The sequence below is a fragment of the Triticum aestivum genome, chromosome 5A (assembly GCF_018294505.1).
Source record: "Triticum aestivum cultivar Chinese Spring chromosome 5A, IWGSC CS RefSeq v2.1, whole genome shotgun sequence".
NCBI classification, from domain to species: domain Eukaryota; kingdom Viridiplantae; phylum Streptophyta; class Magnoliopsida; order Poales; family Poaceae; genus Triticum; species Triticum aestivum.
The window spans coordinates 480,582,340-480,605,147 of NC_057806.1; the positions used below are offsets into that span (position 1 = coordinate 480,582,340).

The following is a 22,808-nucleotide window of genomic DNA, read 5'->3' on the forward strand; positions in this document are numbered from 1 at the left end:
TAGAGAGCTCCAACTTTTTTTTGTTTTTTGTTCTATTTTAGGCAAAAAAAGAAAAAAAAACAGAAAAAGAAATGTTCATGAATTTATAAAGAAAATAATAAAGTACATGCATTTTTTATTTGGTCAAAGAAAAGTTTCTGTAAAGAATAAAAGGTTCATGAATTTTTATTCATGTTTTCCGCTGCAAATAAAAATGAAAGTGATCTTTTAAAAGTGAATAGAATTAAAGTAAAAGATTAATTTGTTGCTTTTCTAATGCATTTTTGAACCAATCGGTTAAAATTGCTTAGAGAGTAAAAGAGTACATAATTGTTTCTGAATAGAATATTGTAAAGTTTCCGCTGCAAAATAAAAGTTTTATCCTCCAATTAAATTGGAACCAACGGGAAAATTTAATTGGAAGAAATGTTCTTAGTAATGTTTTTCCCCTGTGGGTGAAATCAGATTCAGATAGCTTCCGCTATGACAAAAGAAAGATATTTGTTTTTAAAGTTAAAATATGGTATTGTTATTTTCCGACCAACGTTGATGATAATTGTACTATAATTCTATGAGTGTTGTGTTCAAAGCTTAAATCTCTGATAAATTTTGTATCAAAGTGATCAATTTTCAGAGAAAAGATAAAGTTCAAGAAATGCTCTTGAACTAGAGAAATGTATATTTCTTGTTTACTGCAATAAAGTTGATGATGATGATTATTTCTTAGCAAAGTTGTTTAATAGAAATTTAATCATCACATTATTTATGAATTATATGCGTTATTTCCATTTCTGCCCAACGGTGATGTGGAATTAATGTAAAAAGGTGATGTTTTGTTCTATTTTTGCCTAACGGTGATTTAGAATATAAAAGGAAGGTGTGCGTATCTTTAACCAGACCAGCGTAGGGTTTTTTTTGCTCACTATTGTTGATTATTCGCTAAGTTTCTTAGACTAAAAGTTTTCCATGCTTTCATTAGTGAAAGCAAAAGGCTGGGTACTTGTGTCCCGAAAGATGACAAGAAAGGTCATAACGTGAGGGAGTATGTTCTCTCTAAAGAATGGCTTCAAATAAGCCAATTTTGGATATTAATCCAAGAAAGAGATATTTATCATCGAGAGTCTTGCTCGACGAATGTCTTCATGTACTCTCCATGGAAAAGAATTATCATCTTCTATGAGATGCAATACATGATATGCATGATTATTTTGACCAACGTCGGATTAAGCATGTGTATTAAAGAATATTCAGATTTATTTATAAATCTGATGATTGAATATGCAGTCAAAAGAGCCAAATTCTGGCATTTATGTCCCTTACAGGGAATTACCCGCATGGCGGGAAAAGATGATTATGATAAAACCCGCATGGCAGGAAAAGTCTGGGAAAATCCCTGCATAACCCGTATGGCGGAAGAAATTTTCTCAGACTTATCCCGTATGTGCTTTTAATGTGTCCCACCCTGGGAGAAAAGTATGGAGTAGCTATTATGCTTTCCTAGTATCAACCGTACTTCCTATGTGTAACAGTCATTAAGCACTCAATAAATCCGAAGAGAATAAAAGTTACAGACGAAACTAAAGATAAGAATGATATGCAAGTGTGACTTGCAAAAGTACTAATGATAAAGAACTCTGTTGAGTTTCTGAAATGGAATGAGGAAAAAGTACTCCCATACTAGTTAAAAGATAACTTCATTTTGTATGGAGAAATAATTTCATTTCGTATGAAGTAATCTGATGAGGTAGATAATCGAAGTTTCCTCAATTCACAAGAGTTATCAATGGTTTTCAAAATTGTGGCAGAAAAGTTCTTGCCACATTTCGAGGGGGAGAAAGATATATGAGATAAATTAAGAATGATGAAACTCCCCTATACTTTAGATAATGTGATGAAGAATGTGATCGTCTGGGGGAGTATGACGGTCATATTAATACCCCTAAAGAAAAGAAATAGTTGTATTTCTGGATCTTTTACAGTTCCAAAAGCAGAGTAAGGAATACTAAGACGATGCTTAAAGTGCCATAAAGAAGACAATTTTAACAGAATAAACCCAAATTATAAAGTTTAAAGATACGCCATTTTTAGTGAAGATGGAGTAATCTGGGGGAGCATGTTGTATGACCTATACAACACATCCCCATATGAGAGAAGTGCCAGTACCTGAGACACTGATGGTCTCAAGAAATGAGAAAATCAGATACTTCTGATTACTATAAAGTCTATGTTAGTGAAATTCAAATGGAGGTTGATCCCACCTCATTTAAAGGCTCATTCGAGCTTTGAGAAGTGTCTGCTTATCTAAATGATAAGAGACTATGTGAGATGAAATGAAATTGGTGAATCCCGACGATGTTTGGGACTAATGAGTAATTTCCAATGGAGCCAGAACAGTGGGTTGTAAAGAGTCTACAAGGACAATCCGACTCCAAAGGAAATACGTAAAGGTGTAAAACACGACTTAAATCGAAAGGTTTTTGCGTGTTTTGCACTGAATAGATTACAATGAGTGTTGGTAGCACATCATGATCTGAATTACATCAGATGAAAGATATTATGATCTGAGTTACATCAGATGAAAGTAAAGAACACAGGGGATACTGCCTGAAGAAGTCTTTTATGGACTAAAGCAATCAAATGTTGTTTTGGGTTAAAGAAATGTGAGGAAAATTGTGTTTGTATAAAGTTATAGAATGGAAAATTCATTTCATAATCCTGTGCATGTGGATGACGTCCTGCTTGCTAGTGGTCATGTCAATCTACTGCAGGAGAAGAAAAGAAATTTTTGTTCTCAAAGTTCAAAAGAATATTCTCAGTAAAGTGTCTCTCGTTATAATTATCGAGATTCATCAAGAAAAGAATAAAAGGGGTATTAGTAATGTCGCATGGACATGCTAAGAAAGGTCTCTAAAGTGTGCATGCGAGAAAACCTACGCCTGTTCTTATAGTTAAGGGTAATGGAACTGGAAACTATGGTGTTCCAAGAGTTGATGAGAAAAGATTGAAAATGGATATGGTACCATATGCTTCGGTTGTTGGAAGCTCAATACATTACCCTGACACAGTTCACATATTCGGGTTGTTTTGGCAATGTCCAGTCCATATATAGATCACTGGAATGGAGTCAAAGATATCGGCCTCAAGCTGAAAGAAATAAGTGCTCTCAAAAGATTGTGAGTACAAAGACATGACTTGTGAAATGTGTAGCGAAATCCACAATTGTCGCTAACTTTCATACTTGGAGGTTTTTGTGTGGAAAAGCTCCAAAGAATGAAACAATTATCATCAATGTGATGCAAAGATATGTTATAGCTTGATATGAGGCTGAGGGACAGGCAAAATGGTTATGAAGACCTGTACCCGGAGTTGATAATGGTTGACAACAACGATAACCATTTTAAGTTTTTCGCTCCTATGACAACGAGTCAAGTGTTGATACCCAACACACTGACACAGAGTTATGCGTTGTAATGGAGAAAGTCCGGAATTATGTAGAAATGCTTGAAGCATAAAAGCAATAGACAAGTGTTTGCAGATCTGCTTATTAAAGGCTTACCGCCCAGTGTGTTCGGAGAACACACAGTCGACATGGGTTTTATGGTGTAGTCTAAGATTTCCGGATAATAAAAGGGCCCAAGGTTAAAGAATTTGTTTCAAAACAGAGAGGTACGTTGTGGCTGTCTGATTCTATCGGCAATTGAGCTGTGACGATGAAACATGTTCTATGTATTGATCTGTTATGAAACGAGTAAAGTAAAAGTATACGGTCAAAAGTAAAAGTTGAGATCAAAGGGAGAATGTTAGGATGATCTCCACCGTGTGGGCCCAACGGCCCACTGGGCCCTTAGATCCGCGCCCTGATCGGGGGCGCTCAACCCACTATGGGTGACGCGCCCCTGTCACCTGCACTATATAAAGAGGTGGGGGCCGGCGGCTCGCATCACGAGGTTCGTCCAGCGCCGTACACCCCACCTAATCCCCTACCGATCTAGGGTTAGTGCAGTGCTGACGGGAAGCGCCGCCACCACTCCGCCCACTCTCTGCCATCACCAGCGACTACACCGTCAACCTCTACACCGACCGTCGCTGCCCGTGTGCAGACCTTCACCGACGAACCAGCGATGGCCGGAAGCCTGAGGTACACACCCAAATACTGTCAATATCCCACTGATCTACTCCTAGTCGATCCAGTAATAATAACAGCATCTGCATGTGCATTGCACGGTAGTACCATAGTACTCTATGATGTACTGTACATGCATCGGCGTATCCATGTGCGTGCATGCAGGCACGCCCATCCCGATCAAGTTTAATTAACTAGGTTCTCAGCATAGGTCAGCGACGAGAGAGAACTAACGTAAAACGAAGCGAGCTGAAGTCTGGACACGTCGGCTCGATGCATGCACGTAGCTTAGGTGTGCCCGGCTACCATGTCGTTGGTCAAACATCACTGGCAAGATGCCCATGCTTTTGTGACCACACTAGCTTGAGACAATTGCTGATCGATCGCCTTTAATTAACAGCCACAGCGTCACACAATGCCGCAAGTTGAATTAAGGTTCGTTGGCCAAGGGAAAGAAAATCTCAGTCTAAGCAGCCTCCGGACTAAGTACAGTGTAGAAGATGTAGTTTGGGCGTACGTTTCTCCGTAGCGTACTTGCCCTGACAAGTTGTTAATCAACTATGCAGACCGCATGGCCGGTCCATGGAGTGTCTCTCCGTAGCATCTTTACTCTGACAAGCTACTGATGAACCATGCAGGTAAGCATGATACTCCGGCTGGCCATGCAAGTACTCCCTCCGTTCCTAAATATATATCCTTTTAGGCATTCCAAATGAACTCCAATACATGGATGTATGTAGACATATTTTAAAATATAGATTCACTTATTTTGCTTTGTATATAGTCATTTGTTGAAATCTCTAAAAAGACTTATATTTAAAAATGGAGGGAGTATTGTTCTTTCGCAAAGAGACAAGCTAGCTTGGTAAAACACTTGAGCGTACGGTCGTGGTATCATACAGTCTGGCTGGCTGCCGGCGCATGAATTGACTGAGAAGTACGTAGTACGTATGACAAAGGCACATCGACGGCTGAAACACGCTGAAATAAAGATGCGGTCAATTTGGTCTGGGTCTGGTCGCCTGCTGGCTGGCGGCTGTTCTGTCTTCTTCGACTAGTATGCATGAACCAACGTCAGGCGGCCGACGCAACGACGACTAATTGGATGAAAGAGTGTTAGTAATGCATTGTGAAAGAGATATAGACTCGTGGGTCGTGACTGACACCACCGGGGTGTCTGGGTTAACCAATCGATTGATCAGCTGCCGGCGGCTATACCATCCACGCCAGTGTCCTGTGATGTGCGTGGACACCATGTAGGATTTTAGTTATATGGTTTTAGCCGTCCAATCTACGGACGTAAGACAAAAAAGCAATACATGTGCTCTCTTCATCCGGGTTTATAAGTCAGCTGTGGGTTTTTATGTCATCAATTTGATTAACAAAATATGGATAATGTGCTTAAAATATGTTTTTTTTTGCGGTGGATGCTTAAAATATGTTTAGAAACTTCATTCTATGATGAACCTAAAGATGCATTTTTGTGGTACATAACACATATTTCACTAATTAAAATGATGACCTAAAAATATTCTCCCGCCTTATAAACCCGTGGGAGAGGCAGTATTGTTGACCGTTACAACCATGTGGTGGCAATTCTTTTGTTAGTATTTGACTAGTATTGACAAAATCCAGTAAAATTAAAATTGGCAAGTGATGAACATTTCCTGGTCAATAAGGCCATGTTTGAGATAGTTCATTCGTTTTCTAGTTTATTCATCTAACCTCTTGTTTATTCATCTTTAATTTTTATATGCTCCTTGCTTCTACATATATGTGCTTTCATTATATGTGGAGTGCTGATTCCATCCACACTAGTATCAAATTCCATCAAGCTAACATACCCCGTCCCCCACGTCACCTTTAGGGGCGGCTCGGGCAGAACCCTAGATCGAGCCGCCCCCCCCCCTCTCCATCTTCGACCCTCCCCCCCCCCCCCTCGTCTTGCCGGATGAGGCCGCCGGACTAAGTCCACGCAGCGGACGGCGGCGGCGGGGCATCTCCTTGTCCTGTGGCAGGATCCCGCGGTGGAGGGAGGCTCGCCCTCCTGTGCGGTGTCGCGTCGGGCTCTGCGACGGTGCCCTCCAGGGTTGCGTCTCCAGCAGCGGCTGTCGAGGTGACGGTGTCGGCTGATCCCTGGGCTACGGCCCGGTGCTCTCGCCGGTGCGTCGGGGCGGGGTGGCGGGCCCCCCTTCCAGCCATTTGGAGGCTCCTCCTCGCGCGTGCTCTGCTTTCGATGGTTATGCGTTGTCGGCAGCTGCTGCCGTGGTGACGGTGCTGGCGGGCTCCTGGGCTACGGCTCGGTCCTCTCGCCGGCGCATCGGGGCGGGGTGGCGGCCCCCCTTCCTGCCTTTTGGAGGCCTTTCCGCGTGCGTATGGTGGCCTGTGCGTTGATGCTGCAGCAGGAGGTTGCTCGATCTGTCTTCGGATCCGGCTCGTCGCTGTCTGCCGGCGGCGAGGTGGTTGCTCTTGCGTGGGATGGCGTCGTCTCCATGCTTGAGGTGCTTGGACCAGCGGGTGTGCGGGCCTGTGGCCCTTCTGTCGCCGGTTGCGTGGTTGGAGAGGTTTGGGATGCTCTGAATGAGAATTTGCTCAGCTTTGTCGGTGCCGACGACGCGTCGCCCATGGGCGTCGTTCTCCTCGCTGGAGGGTCATTGTCGAGCTCTCCCCCTTCCCCCATCCCGAGTCATGTCCTTCGTGCGAAAGCTCAAGACTCCACGTGAGTCGGGTGACGGCGTCGCTTCAACGTCGCTGCCACCTTGGGGGCGTCACCTTGAAGGTCATGGTCTCCTACGCGCTTCCCCATGGGCTGGACGAGCACAACACCGCGGTCGGTAGGTGCCCGGCCGGCGGTGTGAGGTTGGTGTGGCGTTGTGACGTGTGTGGCAACAACTATGATGACGAGCAGAGCCGAGTCGCTGCATGTCCTTCTGATGCCGACGGTCCGGTGCGCCAATATATATCTAGGTTAACCAATTGATCGATCAACTGCCGGCTGCCATACCATGACGACGCCATTCATATAGTCAAATATGTTGCATGTATATGGTTTGGAGAGACATGACTTGTTCCCCGCAAAAAAGAAAAAGAAAAGAGAGACATGACTTGTAGAGAAGTTCGAACGGTTTACAGAGGGACTGATATGAGTTAACTTCTAGTATCCGCCATCCAATTAAAGGGCGTTAAAAACATCTAACATTTTGTTGCTGATCACCACAGTCTACAGGTTTGGTAGTAAAAAAAATATTGACAAAATCCAATACAAGACGAATTGGAAAATGCTTAAGTTTCCAGTTTATTGATGCTATGTTCTAATAATCGGATTTGTTCGGACTTTTGCTTTGTTTACATTACCCTTTTAGCACTTTTTTTTTACTTTTTAATCAGATTATAAAACTCATTCGGCACAACTCAACACAATCAAAATGAGTCTAAGTCCGCCATGTTGTTTTGGCTGGCGGCTAAAACTCGTGCTCAGACTTCGATTAGTTGTCAGCTGCTCTCATATAAGTGGGCACGTAATTGCTACGGAGCCTAAAGCCGCATGTATGCTAGTGACCCTTTTTCTCAACAACAATAACATTGGCATTGAACTTGGGAGGTTCAAACTTGCATTTTTTTTTTTAGTAATGCACGAGCTTGTGGAAAGTGGAAACATAAACAATTGTAGTTAGAACATACTTTGGTTTTGCTATCTCCGAAACAACCAAGAAATGACTATTTCTAAATTACCACTAGAACTATGTGAAAAGACATCAAAGATTTGTATGATTTTATTGGATGTGGCTATATTAATTTGTTTTAAAGATATGACTATATTAATTGGGTGGAAGAGTAATGCACAATGAAAAGGAGAATCGTGACTGACACCACCAATATGTCTTGGTTAACCAATCGATTGATCAGCTGCCGGCTGCTATACCATGATAGGGCCATGCATTAGTTATGAGTGTGTACCATGACGGCGCCATGCAATAGTTATGAGTACGTGTATATGGTCTGCAGAGCAAGGACTTGTAAAAGTTCCTAAGGTTTACAGAGAGATTGATATGAGTTAATTTGTAGCATCAGCTATCTAACCAAGAGATGTAAAACCGCATGTGTGTTACCCGATCACCACATCTACATGTTTCATAATAAATAATGTTAGTAAAAATAAAATTCAACAGAAATAATGGAAAATGCTAAAGTTCCTGTTCTTTTAGGCTATTTTATGATAATTTGATTTGTTTGGTCCTTTTCTTAGTTTATTACATTAGCCTTTTTAGGACACTTATTTTTACTTATTAATCAGATCATAAAATACATTCTAACACAGTTCAACACACATGAACTAAGTCCAAACCCTCCATGTTACAATGTGCGGTTGCCAAGTGCGGTGGGAAGATCACACCTAGTCGGCCACAAAGCCCCAAAGAAGTCACATGCATATGCTGATGAGTGGTGATCCTTGTCTCAAAAAAAAAGGTGAGTGGTGATCCCTTTTTTTTGTGGGGGAGCGGTGATCCATTTTGAAGAGAGAAAACGTGCAGTTGAACTTGGAAGGTTCAGACTCGCTCGATCGAGCTACACACATTCGCGGAAGTTTATCCAAGGTTGGGAACTAGCATTGGATTGTCCTAGTGAGGCGGCATATATATGGCAAGTAATATCGCTTTCCAACTTAGATAGAAGTACATATAAAATAAATACAAATGTATCTTTACAAACGGAAATATGAATGTGCTGCTGGATTTTGAAGCAAATATGGATGTACAAATGCATATTCATGTGTCCAAAGAAAATTATTGCTAGCCAATTTAGATAGAAGTAAATGTGAAATAAATACGAATGTATCTTTACAAATGGAAATATGAACCTGGTGCTGGATTATGAAGCAAATACGGATGTAAAAATGCATTTTCATGTGCCCGAGTAAAAGTATGCTAGCCAATCTCACCAATTCTACACGTATATATAGACCAATTATATGATCTAAAAAACAAACAAAGTGGTCAGATGTCCTTTTTTGTGATTGGACCTACAAAATTATGATACACGGTGGTATGATTTTTAACTATGTGGCACATATCACTGTTGTCTACCATTATATCGTTAGACTTATAATACATCATGGCATAGTCATGGATCTATTTATTTTTACCCTATATTAGTATGTTGCTAAAGTTCTCAGATGTTCGCACCCCTTCTAATTGGATAAACATCACCCGTATCCATATCCGAGCATTCATTTAATAACATATGCATTTACAACATACTACTTGTTTTGGAAATATGGAAAATGAAAATAAGAAGAGCATTATCCAATCCATTTTCACCTCCTCGCTAGCACTACCTCTGCTTTTATTCACTCTGCATATTAGCTTTGTCATAAGACGAGTTTATAAAGTTTGACCAAAATTTATAATATGGACACTTATAATACTATAACTAATACTCTATACGTTTGCAAATATAAGATGTTTTGAATGTTTCAAGATGGTCTACATACAGACTAAACTTAGTGAACAAACACACTTAAACGTATCTATGTTCTTCCGATTCACAAAAAAGTTAAAACATCTTATATTGTAGACGCAGTTAAATTTTTCTATAAAGTTAGCCAAAGTTCACAAAAATTGACTTAATATTAGTACACTAATCTAGGCGTGAAGAGAAAATAAAATCACATCTGTTTCGAATCATATATGTTTCAAATATTTAATATAGACTATACATACTTACATGAGTTAACAGACACATAAAAACGCATCTACATACATCCGACTCAGAACCACTGTTTAAAACGCCACATATCTGGACGCCTAGCTTTTGAATGAGAAAGAAGTTCTAGAGACATCGTGTCGCGTGCGAGCAAGGGCTCGGAGCACGTAGCGGCATGGGCACCTACCACCCCCTCGATGTGCGCATCGCGACACAGCCCGCAGTTTACGATACCATAAGAGCAACTCCAATGGGGTGACTCATTTCGTCCGCCGCCGTCCGTTTGGGTCGGCGTAGACAAAAGGGACGCAGCTCCTCTGACGTACGGCGCACTCGCTGACGTGTGGACCCGGACCCACGCGTCAGTGGCCCAACGTCAGGTGGCCGTACGTCAGGGGATCCGGCTCCAGACAAAAGAGGAGGCCCAACGCGCCGACCTAAACCCAAATTGAATCCGTTTTGCGTCCGCGCCGACGCATTTGTAGCCCAAATTTGCGCCCCAAATGCGTCGGTGCGGACGAGGAAGGGACGCCACGCGTGCCTTCTCGGTGTCCGCCGCGTCCCCACCTGGCGGTCGTCCAACTGCCCGCAGCCTACCTGGTCAACTTAATTTATGACCTCGGGCCCACGCGTCGGTGATGGTGGTCGTTCTTTTTAAGCCGACCATGCGGCGGGGCCGTCCTCATTGTTGGGAAAAGTAGCATGCAATTTCAAAAAAATTGCTACGATCATGCAAGATCTATTTAGGAGATGCATAGCAACGAGAGGGGGAGAGTGTGTATACGTACACTCATAGACCGAAAGCGGAAGCGTTAGGTTAACGCGGTTGATGTAGTCGAACATCTTCACGATCCAGCCGATCTAGTACCGAACGTACGTCACCTCTGAGTTCAGCACACGTTCAGCTCGATGACGTCCCCTGAACTCTTGATTCAGCAGAGGGTCGAGGGAGAGTTCCGTCAGCACGACGGCGTGGTGATGGTGATGGTGATGTGATCCGCGCAGGGCTTCGCCTAAGCACTACGACCTTATGACCGGAGGAGTAAACTGTAGAGGGGGGCACCGCACACGGCTAAGATAACAACTATTGTGCTTTGGGGTGCCCCTGCCCCCATATATAAAGGAGGGGGAGGACGGCCACCAAGGGGGTGCGCCATGGGGGGGAGTCCTACTAGGACTCCACAACTAGTAGGATTCGCCCTCCCCCCCCCCCCCCCCCCCCGTTTTTTCCTTTCTCATCGGAGGGGGGAAAGGAAGGAGTGAGAGAGGGAGAGGGAAAGGGGGGCACGCCCCCTTCCTCCTTGTCCTATTCGGACTCCCTTGGAGGGGCGCGCGTGCCACCCCTTGTGGGCTCCCCTCTCTCTCCCCTAAGACCCATGTAGGCCCAATATTTTCTCGAGGGGTTCCGGTAACCCCTTGGTACTCCGAAATATACCCGAACCATTTCGGTGTCCGAATATTATCGTCCAATGTATTAATCTTTACCTCTCGAACATTTCAAGACTCCTCGTCATGTTCGTGACCTCATCTGGGACTCTGAACAAACTTCGGTCACCAAAACACATAACTCATAATACAAATCATCATCAAACGTTAAGCGTGCGGACCCTACGGGTTTGAGAACTATATAAACATGACCGAGACACATCTCTGGTCAATAACCAATAACGGAACCTGGATGCTCATGTTGGTTCCTACATATTCTACGAAGATCTTTGTCAGTAAAACCGCAATAACAACACATATTATTCCCTTTGTCATCGGTATGTTACTTGTCCGAGATTCAATCATCGGTATCATCATACCTAGTTCAATCTCGTTACTGGCAAGTCTCTTTACTCGTTCTGTAATACATCATCCCGTAACTAACTCGTTAGTCACATTGCTTGCAAGCCTTATAGTGATGTGCATTACCGAGAGGGCCCAGAGATACCTATCCGATACTCAGAGTGACAAATCCTAATCTTGATCTATGCCAACCTAACAAACACCTTCGAAGACACCTGTAGAGCATCTTTATAATCACCCAGTTACGTTGTGACGTTTGATAGCACACAAGGTGTTCCTTCGGTATTCGGGAGTTGCATAATCTCATAGTCAGAGGAATATGTATAAGTCATGAAGAAAGCAATAGAAATAAAACTTAACAATCATTATGCTAAGCTAACAGATTGGTCTTGTCCATCACATCATTTTCTAAGGATGTGATCCCATTTAATCAAATGATAACACATGTCTATGGTCAGGAAACTTAATCATCTTTGATTAACGAGCTACTCAACTAGAGGCATACTAGGACACTCTGTTTTGTCTATGTATTCACACATGTACTAAGTTTTCGGTTAATACAATTCTAGCATGAATAATAAACATTTATCATGAAATAAGGAAATATAAATAACAACTTTATTATTGCCTCTAGGGCATATTTCCTTCACAAATCCGCTTCCAGCCTGCCCCCGTCCCCATCTAGCCACACTCACTCCCCCGTCGCTGGCAAACCCTAGACACCCCAGCCGTGCCAGATGTGGCTCTTCTCCGGCACCGGCAGCAGCAAGGCCAAGGGCAAGTCCCCCGCCATTTCTTTTCCCTTGGAGCTCCCCCCGCCTCCGTCGGCGCCAGCTCTCCGGCCGAGGCAATGCGTCAACGTGCCAGTGCACCAGGCGGAGTGGCACTGGCAGCACCGCGTGCCTCTCCCGTACCCCGACACCAGCCTGCCGCACAACTGGCACCTGGATCCGGAGAGCATCCCAGTGCCGGCGGCGCTGCGGTCGGCTAGGGCGCACGCGGAGGAGGTGCAGCGCCGCGACCCCGCCTACGCATCCGACTCGCCCAACTGGGCTCACTGGTTCGCCTTCAAGCACGAGGAGGTGAGGCGACGTGGCATTCGCGAAGTCGACCGCACCGTGCCACCACCCTCGCTCGTCGTCCGCGAGGAGGACCAGGCGGCGGAGGCCGCCTACCAGGCCGCCCTTGCGGCGGTCTACCGGGAGAGCGAGAAGGACGAGCGGCGCAAGACTGCGGCTAAGGAAGAGGAGGAGGCGTACGAGGCGGCCATGGTGCAGGCCATGGCCCTCTCCGCGGTGGGCAACTGCGTCCTGCCGCCAGTGACCTCGTCGTTCCCTGTGAAAGCCGAGCCGGAGCTGGAGCCGGAGTCATCCCCCATCGAGCGCTACTCCTGGACGGGAGTAGTGCACGAGTGGATCAGTGTGCCACCGGTCTAGGTTGGGGCGACGCCGGCGCAGGAGGCGGCGTACCTCGAACATTGGCGCCAGCGAAGGCCCGCCGAGGAGCGCCGCCACGGTGAGTACCTCGAGATGTTCGAGCACGACGCCGAGGACATGAATGCCCTCTGAAACACAACGTTCCCCTGGGCCAGCCCTGCACCGACGCTCATCGACCTCATGGGCCCCGACGATGACGCCTAGGGCAGCGCGCCGCCTCGTAGTTTAGTTTGTTTTAAATTTTCTTAAATATAAATGTGGACGTGTGGACTCTCGCGGGGCTTCGTGGCCGGCTTTAATGTTTAATTAATGTTGTTTTTATTTTAAATATGCATGCATTTTTTTTCTCGTGCCGTCAAAATAGGTCGGGCCAGCGTTGGGTGCATGCGCCGACCCAAACGCGAAAGCGGACATTTGTGTCCGCCTGACCGACCTAAATGGACAAAAACGGACAAAATCGCCGTCTGTTTGGGTCAGCCCGTTGAAGTTGCTCTAACACGTATCGTGCAAACGCGACATTACAGCGGCGAAACACACAACAGTGAGATCATTGGAAGCAGAAACCAAAGAGAAAACAAACGAGGGAACACCCGAGACCGGAGACCCGACCCAATGGTCCCTCCAGAAAGCCCCAAAGAAGTCACATGCATATGCTGATGAGTGGTGATCCTTGTCTCAAAAAAAAGTGAGTGGTGATCATTTTTCTTCTTTTTGCGGGGGAGTGGTGATCCATTTTGAAGAGAGAAAATGTGCCGTTGAACTTGGAAGGTTCAGACTCGCTTGATCGAGCTACGCACGTTCGCGGAAGTTTATCCAAGAGTGGGAACTAGCATTGGATAATCGTAGTGAGGCGGCATATATTTGGCAATCAATATCGCTTTCCAATTTAGATAGAAGTAAATGTGAAATAAATAGGAATGTATATTTACAAACGAAAATATGAAAGTGCTGTTGGATTTTGAAGCAAATATGGGTGTACAAATGCATATTCATGTGTCCAAAAAAAAGTTATTGCTAGCCAATTTAGATAGAAGTAAATGTGAAATATACGAATGCATCTTTACAAATGGAAATATGAACCTGGTGCTGGATTATGAAGCTAATATAGATGTAAAACTGCATTTTCATGTGCCTGAGTAAAAGTATGCTAGGCAATCTCACCAATTCTACCCGTATATATAGACCAATTATAAGATCTATAAATAAAACAAAGTGTTCAGATGTTATTTTTTTGTGATCGGACCTACAAAATTATGATATATGGTGGTATGGTTTTTATCTATGTTGCACTTATGTTGTCTACCATTATATTGTCAGACTTATAATACATCATGGCATAGTCATGGATTTGTTTATTTTTAATCTTTTTTGCGAGAAAAACTTTCAATCTATTCATCTTCAATCGTAGTAGTACAACGAGCACTAGAAATAATAAAAATTACATTCAAATCCGTAGACGACCTGGCGACGAGTACAAGCACTGAAGCAAGAAGAAGGCGTGCCGCGGTCATCGCCCCTCCCTCGCCGGAGCCGGGCAAACCTTGTTGTCGCCGCCGTCTAGGGAGACCTTTATTCCATCTTTAGGGAGTCGCCGCCGTCTCGTCTTTCTGAGCAGGACACAAAACCTAACAAAATTCAAAAAAAATTCTAAAAACAACGTCATCCCACCGGCAAGGTCCGAGATCCATTCCGCCTCCTTGGCCCTAAGGCCACCGGAGACGGGCCGGATCGGCAACGGCGCCGTCGGGAGGCAGAGAATACTATTCTTTTTACCCTGTATTAGTATGCTGCTAAAGTTCTCAGATGTTCGCATCCCTTCTAATTGGATAAACATCACGCGTATCCATATCCGAGCATTCATTTAATAACATATGCATTTACAACGTACTTGTTTGGAAATATGGAAAATGAAAATAAGAAAAGCCATATCTAATCCATTTTCACCACCTCGCTAGCACTACCTCTGCTTTTATTCACTCTGCATATTAGCATTGTCATAACACGAGTTTATAAGGTTTGACCAAAATTTATAATATGGACACTTATATAATCCTATAACTAATACTCTATCCGTTCGCAAATATAAAATGTTTTGAATGTTTCGAGATGGTCTACATACAAACTAAAATTAGTGAACAAACACACTCAAACGTGTCTATGTTCATCCGATTTACAAAAAAGTTAACACATCTTATATTGTAAAACATAGGAAGTATATATAACGAATCTAGTGGTATTGCACACGCAGTTAAATTTTTCTATAAAGTTAGCCAAAATTCACAAAAATTGACTTAATATTAGTACACTAATCTAGGCGTGAAGCGGAAATAAAATCACATCTGTTTCGAATCATATACATTTCCGATATTTAATATAGACTATACATACTTACACGAGTTAACAGACACATAAAAACGCGTCTACATACATCCGACTCAAAAGAAAAGATTTTTTGTCCAAAAGGACCCCCTGCCGAGATGAATTGACAAAAAAGACTACCTCTAGATCATTTTGACAAAAAGGACCCCCTCAGTGGTGGCGGCAGGCGCGGCAGGCGACACGTGGCACCTGCCGCCACGCCAGGAGGCGGCGGGCCCGGCCGCCACCGCAGGAGGCGGCCACGCCAGCCGAACGGAATCTCCACTGTGCGTCGCGCCGCGACGGAACGGGGCGGGCCAGGTGGGCCCGGCCGCCACCGGGCGAGGCGGCCAGCCCTGGCGCGGTCGTTGCCTGGGCGACAGGCCCTGATGCGAGCGGGCCCCGCCGGTGGGCCTCGCCGCCACTGGCTGAGGCGGCCGCCCCTGCCGATAGCAGCTGGTGCACGCTGACTGTGCACGGAAGGCGAGGTCCTGGCACTGATTCCCACGCGCGAAAACTGGCGGGGCGGGAATCACTCTGGCTCGTTGTGTTGTTTTTGCTGATTCCGACGCGCGGCAAACGACGAATTTCACGGGCAAAAATCACTCTGGCTTGTTGCTTTGCTTTTGCTCCTTGCATGCTGTTGCTGATGATGTTGATTTTCACGCGCGGGAATCCGAGGCTGCCGACACTACAGGGATCCTCTCCCTTTTATATGCCATGCTTCAGCTCCGTGCGCAAGCACTCTGTAACCTCGTTCCTCTCCTTTGCTCTCTAAGTCTCTAAGTACAGAGAGAAAAGAAAGCTCAGTAAGCACTTTCACTCGTGATTTAGGGCGATTTAGAGTTGGATTTTGAGGATGATGAAGTTGAAGAAAAGATAGATTAAGGTAAGATCTATCCATTTTTGTTGGTTTCATTCGCATGCACGATGTTTTTATTCTATTTGATTAGTTCCTAAGTGTGTATTCTATGTTGCTTTAGGCATTATTTCAGCACTTGGAGGAGTCATTTGGAGTTTCTGTAGTAGGAATAGCCGTGCAAAGTGAACTACGAAGTTGAAGATCAAGGTATGAGCTTTGCAATACATTTATTTATTTATGCATGCAAGGTGGTAATTAGTTCGTCCTTTAGCTCGTTATTAGCTATGTGACGGTAGTGCTTAGAGGTTAGAAATAATTTCAGACGAGAGATGTAGCATTTAAACTATTTTTTGAAATAGTAGGTTGAAGATGTTGCATCAATATTAGGTGCGTCCATTAGTATTGACATGCGGGAAATCTTAATACGGTAATTAAGAAAAAATTGTACTGTAATTGTTTATTGCATGCGGTATGTTATTTCATGTGGTATGTTATTTTATGTGGTATGTTTATTAATAAGTCTATAGTTAGGAAACCGTAGGTCTACTTTGTTATATCGCAATAATCTAAATTTTATATGTTAAGATTAGGTGCTAATGTACTTAATGATGTATGTAATTAGGTAAAATAATTCATCTTAGTAGCAAACAAGGAGGAGAAGACGTGATTGAAGAAATTGTGTTTCCATTTTTGCTGTCCCATTTTGAGGTGATGAACACATACATGGAAGTGCTATTTTTATACTTTTGTTAGCAGGAAGAAAAATCCGTGTGTAATATTGTTGTTAATGTGATAATAGGTTGACGAGGTTCATATAGTACTGGCGACGGATATTTATTGGAACTATTTTGATGCTTAATTGCATTCGCAAGCACATCCATATTGGAGCTAAGGTGAAAAATGACACTGTAATTTTGTTAATATTTTTTGTATTGATGTACTATTGTGAATAATGTGCATGCTGCTGCAAATATTATTATTTGTAGATAAATGATTGTTATCGTATGATGTGAAAAAAAATTATATAAAGCCGAAAGAAATTAAATGTTTTACTCATATGATATTAAAATGTTATTATCGTACTATTATGTTTACTGGTTGTTTGGATAGCGAGTAATTCCCATGCGGTATGTTATTTTTTATATTGATGTACTGTCATGCCGCTGCAAAAATTATTATTTGTAAATAAATGAATTTTATCGTATGATATGAAAACATTATATCATGCCGGAAGAAATTAGATATTTTACTCATATGATATTTAAATGTTATTATCGTAATATTATGTTTAGTGGTTGTTTGGATAGCTAGTACTTACCCTCAGTTTTGTCATAACCTGTTTTAAGAAAATTATGTAGAAAACCATATTTTACTAATAGTCGTTTTTCCAGAAGCTAAGTTTTTGCATGTTACGAGAACTATTTTAGGATATTTTTGGGGTAGTTAGAGAAAAGCAAACAGAGTTTTAGTTTGTTACGCTCGTAGACAAGTTTGAGAAAAATAGATCTTTAAATACCCGTTAACCAAACAACCCCTTAAAGTCTAAGCAAATGATTCTAAAAACAAACGAATATTTATAACGAAAATACGATTATTATTTTAGTCGTAAGATATGTAAATGTTGTCATCGTTACTAAATGTTCAGTTACTAATTATTTGAAATGTAAACATGTATGTTGGTTAGGTACTATGAAAAATTTAGTAGTGTACTATGGGAACGTCTTACGCGACGGTCCATGCGGGGTGGATGTGTCCTTCTGCGAGTCGACTACAGTAGTGGTGAGAGACATGGTCAACGTGGGTTACGCAGCTGTTAGAAGGTGCATCCGAGCGGTGTTTGGCCCAGTGATGCAGGAAAAAAAATGACAATGGAGGCCTTCGTCGTTGACGGAGGAAATGATGGGACAGTTGCCCGTTGGGGTTTGCGGCCTGTCACAGGTGATCGGTCGTGGGGGTCGTACATGAGGTTTGCAAGCAATCCCAATAACTCAATGCATGGTCAGCCGATGGTGTATGTGGAGTTCATTTCAGTCACTGATGTTGCCGGATGCAGTAGCAGGGGTGGTGAGGTCGAGTTGGCCATCACATCAGCCCCTAGCATCGGCCCATCAGAACCGACGGGCGGCCAGCCTGTGTATGACACAGGATATTGGTCGGCGGCCGTTGACATGAGCGAACACGTGGAGGGATTGCCGGAGGCGCTAGATGATGATGATCATTCTTCTGCGTCTTCGGAGTCAAGCGGAGAAGAAGATGTTCCTCCTCAGAGGGCGGTCGCGGCGGCACTGCAACCTGGGTTTTTACAGGATATGAGCATCACCAACGAATTTCACTCTGCTTCTGGCCTAGGAGCGGGAAGCCTGGAGGTTGGGCAAGTTTTCCCAGATAAGAAGTCTGCTTACCAGGCAAGGGGTAGCTATGCAATCGGCATCCACCGCCAGCATAGAGTGAAGCAGTCTGATAAAAAAGAGTTGAAGGTCATATGCATCCACACCGCGAAAGGTTGCCGCGGAAGAGTTCTCGCTAGACTGAAGCCTGGGGTATGTCAGTCATGGCATATCACAAAAATAGTGGAGCATACCTGTGAGCAAACTGGAATTCTTTCAGATCACTGCAATGTGACAGCAAAACTTGTGGCACAGACAATGGAAACAATTGTGCAGGGAAGTCTCAACATTAGTGTTAGGGCTCTGCAAAAAGATGCAGAGGATCTAATTGGATTCCCTGTTAGCTATAGCAAGGCTAGGCGTGCGAAGGAAAATATATTCAAGAACTTGTATGGTACCTATGAGGAGGCATATTCTTATGCCCCTAGAATGCTTCATCAAATAGCAAGTGCTAATAGGGGGACTCAAGTTTGGCGGAGAGAACGTCCAAACCCAATGAACCCGGGTGAGCTAATCCTGGACCGCTTATTCTGGGCATTCGCCCAGACTATACAAGCCTTCAGGCACTGTCACCCGATATTATCTGTTGATGGTACCTTTCTCACTGGAAAGTACAAGGGAACACTATTGGTGGCGATTGCAGCGGATGCAAATAATCAGCTTCTTCCTATTGCATATGCATTGGTCGAGAGCGAGAACAAAGATAGCTGGTTGTGGTTCCTGAGCTGCGTGAAGATTGGTGTCGTGAAAGAGCGTAAAGGTGTTTGCATCATTTCTGATTGCAACACTGGATTATTAAGCGCTCTTGAAATAATTAAGGCGTCGGAAGAAGAGTGGGGCTGGCCCGATCTAGAGGGAAGGTGGTGCATGAGGCATTTGGCAGCAAACTTTTACTCTAAATTCAAAAACAAGGATTGGTTCAAGTTATTCAAGAGGATGTGCATGCAAAAAACTGAAGCCAAAATGAATGCGATATGGGCAGGTATCAATGGTGAGATCGACCGCGCGGCCTTGCCGCACAGAGAAGACCGGAGGGGTCGTAGGACGGCCATAAATTTGAGCCAGTGGATCACCGAGAATTGCCCTCATTTGGAGAAGTGGGCGCAGGCTCACGACACCGGGCTCGGTATGGAATAATGACCAGCAACATGTCAGAGGTGTACAATGGTGTTCTTAAAGGGGTGCGAGCACTGCCTATCACAGCCCTAATTGAAGAAACTTGGAACCGGACCCTGTCATACTTTGCAGACAGGGTCACCGTCGCCCAAGCACAAGTTGAATTGAACAAGCCATGGTCCGAGAAGATGCAAAGACATCTGGATGAGAAAGCAAAGAAGTCCCAAAGTCATGGCTGCAGGAAAGTGGACGCACTTAGGAATAAGTGGGAGGTCAATGTGCGAGCCAAGTACGTTAAGGGTCACCACAGAGGATCAAAAAAGCAAGCTGTCACCCTTGGCTCAACCTCCTGTGAGTGCACTTGTAACAAGCCCAAGCTTGAGGGCTACCCTTGCAGTCATGTGCTCCGGGCGGCTGCTGTTCAAAAAATCAACGTCGAGCCATACATATCGCCGTACTTCAACATGTACAATCTGTACAACACTTGGAACGGTGAGTTCTGGGCTTGGGGCATTGATATGAACTACAAAATGTTGTGGCCAGATGGGCCGAAATGGGTTCCGAACACCGACTTGATGAGAACCGCAAAGGGACGATGTCAGTCTAGGCGTCATCGCAATGACATGGACCATAGCCAGATGGGAGAACCAAGGCGATGCCGCGTTTGCAGGTGTCCTGGACATTCACGCAAAGACTGCCCGTATCGAGCCAACAACAACGCATAATATTGATATATATGTACTCGCCATGTCTATTTATATTTCTACTTGTTATGTGTACTTATATTAAATTTAAATTGATTCTCTTTGTATTATTGTACTCCTGATGTTAACTTCAGATAATTAATGTAAATCGTATCTCTTTGTATTTTTAAGTTAATTTTGATTTGCATTTGTATTTCTGTCTTCCTCGTAATTTATATTTGTATGTTTGTGTGCAGGTTATGGGTGAAGTGCCAGTGCTTTTGCAGGGGCCCCATGACGCCGGCCACCGTTGCCACCTATTTTTGAAACCAAATACTAAGCATGATTATCGGTCTTTCAGACTTCGAACCATAAAGAAAATATGGCCAATACACAATCATTTCCTTGCTCACCTTGACGCTTATGGACTACAAGGTTTTGCTAGGCTCACATCATGCTACGACCAAGTACGTTCGGACCCATCCCTTTTGACATCCCTCGTTGACCGGTGTAGACCTGAAACCCACACCTTTCACTTTCGTTTTGGGGAGCTTGCACCTACACTGAAAGATGTTTCTATGATCACTGCTCTACCAATTAGAGGTGAGACGGTAGTCTCTCCACGAGTGTCTCCAACTTGGGCATTAGATATAGCAGCCCGTCTTGGGATGGAAATGCCAGAATCACAATGTTCTGGTAACCCTCGGGGCATCCCACTCGTCTGGCTTCGTGATAACTTTCTTAATTTATCTAACTTCGCCAATGAGGAGACGATAAAAAGACATCTGTTTGCGTATTTGTTGTGGCTCCTCGGGAATCTATTTCCAAATTCACATGGGGACGTTGTTCTCCCTGGTCTCATCTACATTGCAGAGAATATGGTAGATGAACCTTTACCCGAGCAGCCAAAATACAGCTTCGGTTCTGCCATGCTATCTCATACATACAGAGGCTTGTGTGATGCCACGCAAAAAACCTCTTTCGCACAAAAAGCTCCATTATTTTGTGTCGCCTATGAGTTTCTACAGTTGTGGTCCTGGGAATACCTCCCTGTAGGACGACCTCGTATAGTACAACCCATATACCCATACGACTTTGGCGAGGGTGCTAGCGCAACTATGGCCACCAGGTGGACAAAGGCACGGAAACGTTGGTCTCCAGATATTGCGAAAAATTGTTACCCTATGTACCACCAGCAGTTTGAGATACTTGATGAGGCAGAAGTCACATGGAACCCGTGGACTCAGGACCAGCTAAAAATGGTCTTTGATGCTCGACACTTCACACCAGACATGTTGACCGATAGTGCATTCTGGCTGACTCGCTGCAACTTATTGTTCCTGTGGTGTGTTGAACCTTACAACCCAGAGCGTGTAATGAGACAGTTCGGTCTCTATCAAGAAATTCCACCACCTTTTCCCAGACGTATCGACGAGGAAACACATAAGTAAGATGTGACATCCCTAAATAGTTAGTGTCATTTTTAATTTACTAAACTCACACTTTGTTACATAATTTGCAGGCTAACAAATATGGGCAGGGGTTGGAGTTTATACGATTGGAGGGAAGAGAACAGTGAATGAGTACACAAGTGGGAAAATGAAGCGCTAACAGATATAGTGCGTCAACTTAGGTATATTTTATGTACATTATTTTTTTACGATGATCATACGATGCGTGAAGATGCTTTGCTTTCATCATAACGGTTTATGTAATTATTTAATTTCGCAGACCGTACGATGGAAGTACAGATCAAGCGTACAAGCAGTGGTACTGCATGAACACACGTGCTAGCTTGGCCAGTCAGCCAGCTACTATACCAACACATCTCACACAAGAGGAGCAGGCGCGGAGACATGTTGAGCTGCATGCAGCTTACTATCGTGACCACCTGGTAATCACTTGTAACTTTTTTAGGTCCATCATTTCATAATCATTTGAACTAAATAACATCTAAATATTGTTCAGCTTGAAAATGTCAACGAAGTAGGGCAGATGGCTACGGATAGCATGCCGGCCCAGGGCCCATATCGCAAGACATTCCAGAAACTTTTGCAACAATTCGTGGCAAAGAAGTTCAGATGCGGTAGAGGCGACGACGTTGCCACTGGAGCATACATGCCGGTAGCGAGGTCAGCCAGACCGAGTGCGGCACCGTCGTCCAGACCGAGCGAGGCGCGTACGAGCCATGAGCAATGGGGGGAGGGTCCGAGTACTAGAACGACATTGCCACGACATGACTCATCTCTGCCGCTGCATCGCTCTTCTTCGATGCAGCTTCGTCAGGGGCAGACATCTCAGGACCATGGCACGGGCTTGGATTCGATGCCCGAGCAATTTCTTTCCCCTAACCCATATGCGTACACAGGATAT

General features: G+C 44.1%; 1 protein-coding gene and 1 long non-coding RNA gene across 2 annotated transcripts; both read left to right on the forward strand.

Annotated features, from left to right (window-relative positions):
• The first annotated feature begins 16,017 nt into the window (after window positions 1-16,017).
• On the forward strand, window positions 16,018-16,929 carry LOC123107265 (uncharacterized). The gene is made up of 3 exons (XR_006451629.1): window positions 16,018-16,276; window positions 16,371-16,456; window positions 16,872-16,929. It is a non-coding gene; the product is annotated as an uncharacterized lncRNA (long non-coding RNA).
• Window positions 16,930-20,988: 4,059 nt separating this feature from the next.
• On the forward strand, window positions 20,989-22,018 carry LOC123101426 (serine/threonine-protein phosphatase 7 long form homolog). Its single transcript, XM_044522883.1, has 2 exons — window positions 20,989-21,882; window positions 21,958-22,018. Exons 1-2 carry the CDS (start codon window positions 21,014-21,016, stop codon window positions 22,016-22,018), a joined length of 930 nt encoding a protein of 309 aa, XP_044378818.1. The 5' UTR covers window positions 20,989-21,013.
• Window positions 22,019-22,808: the final 790 nt, after the last annotated feature.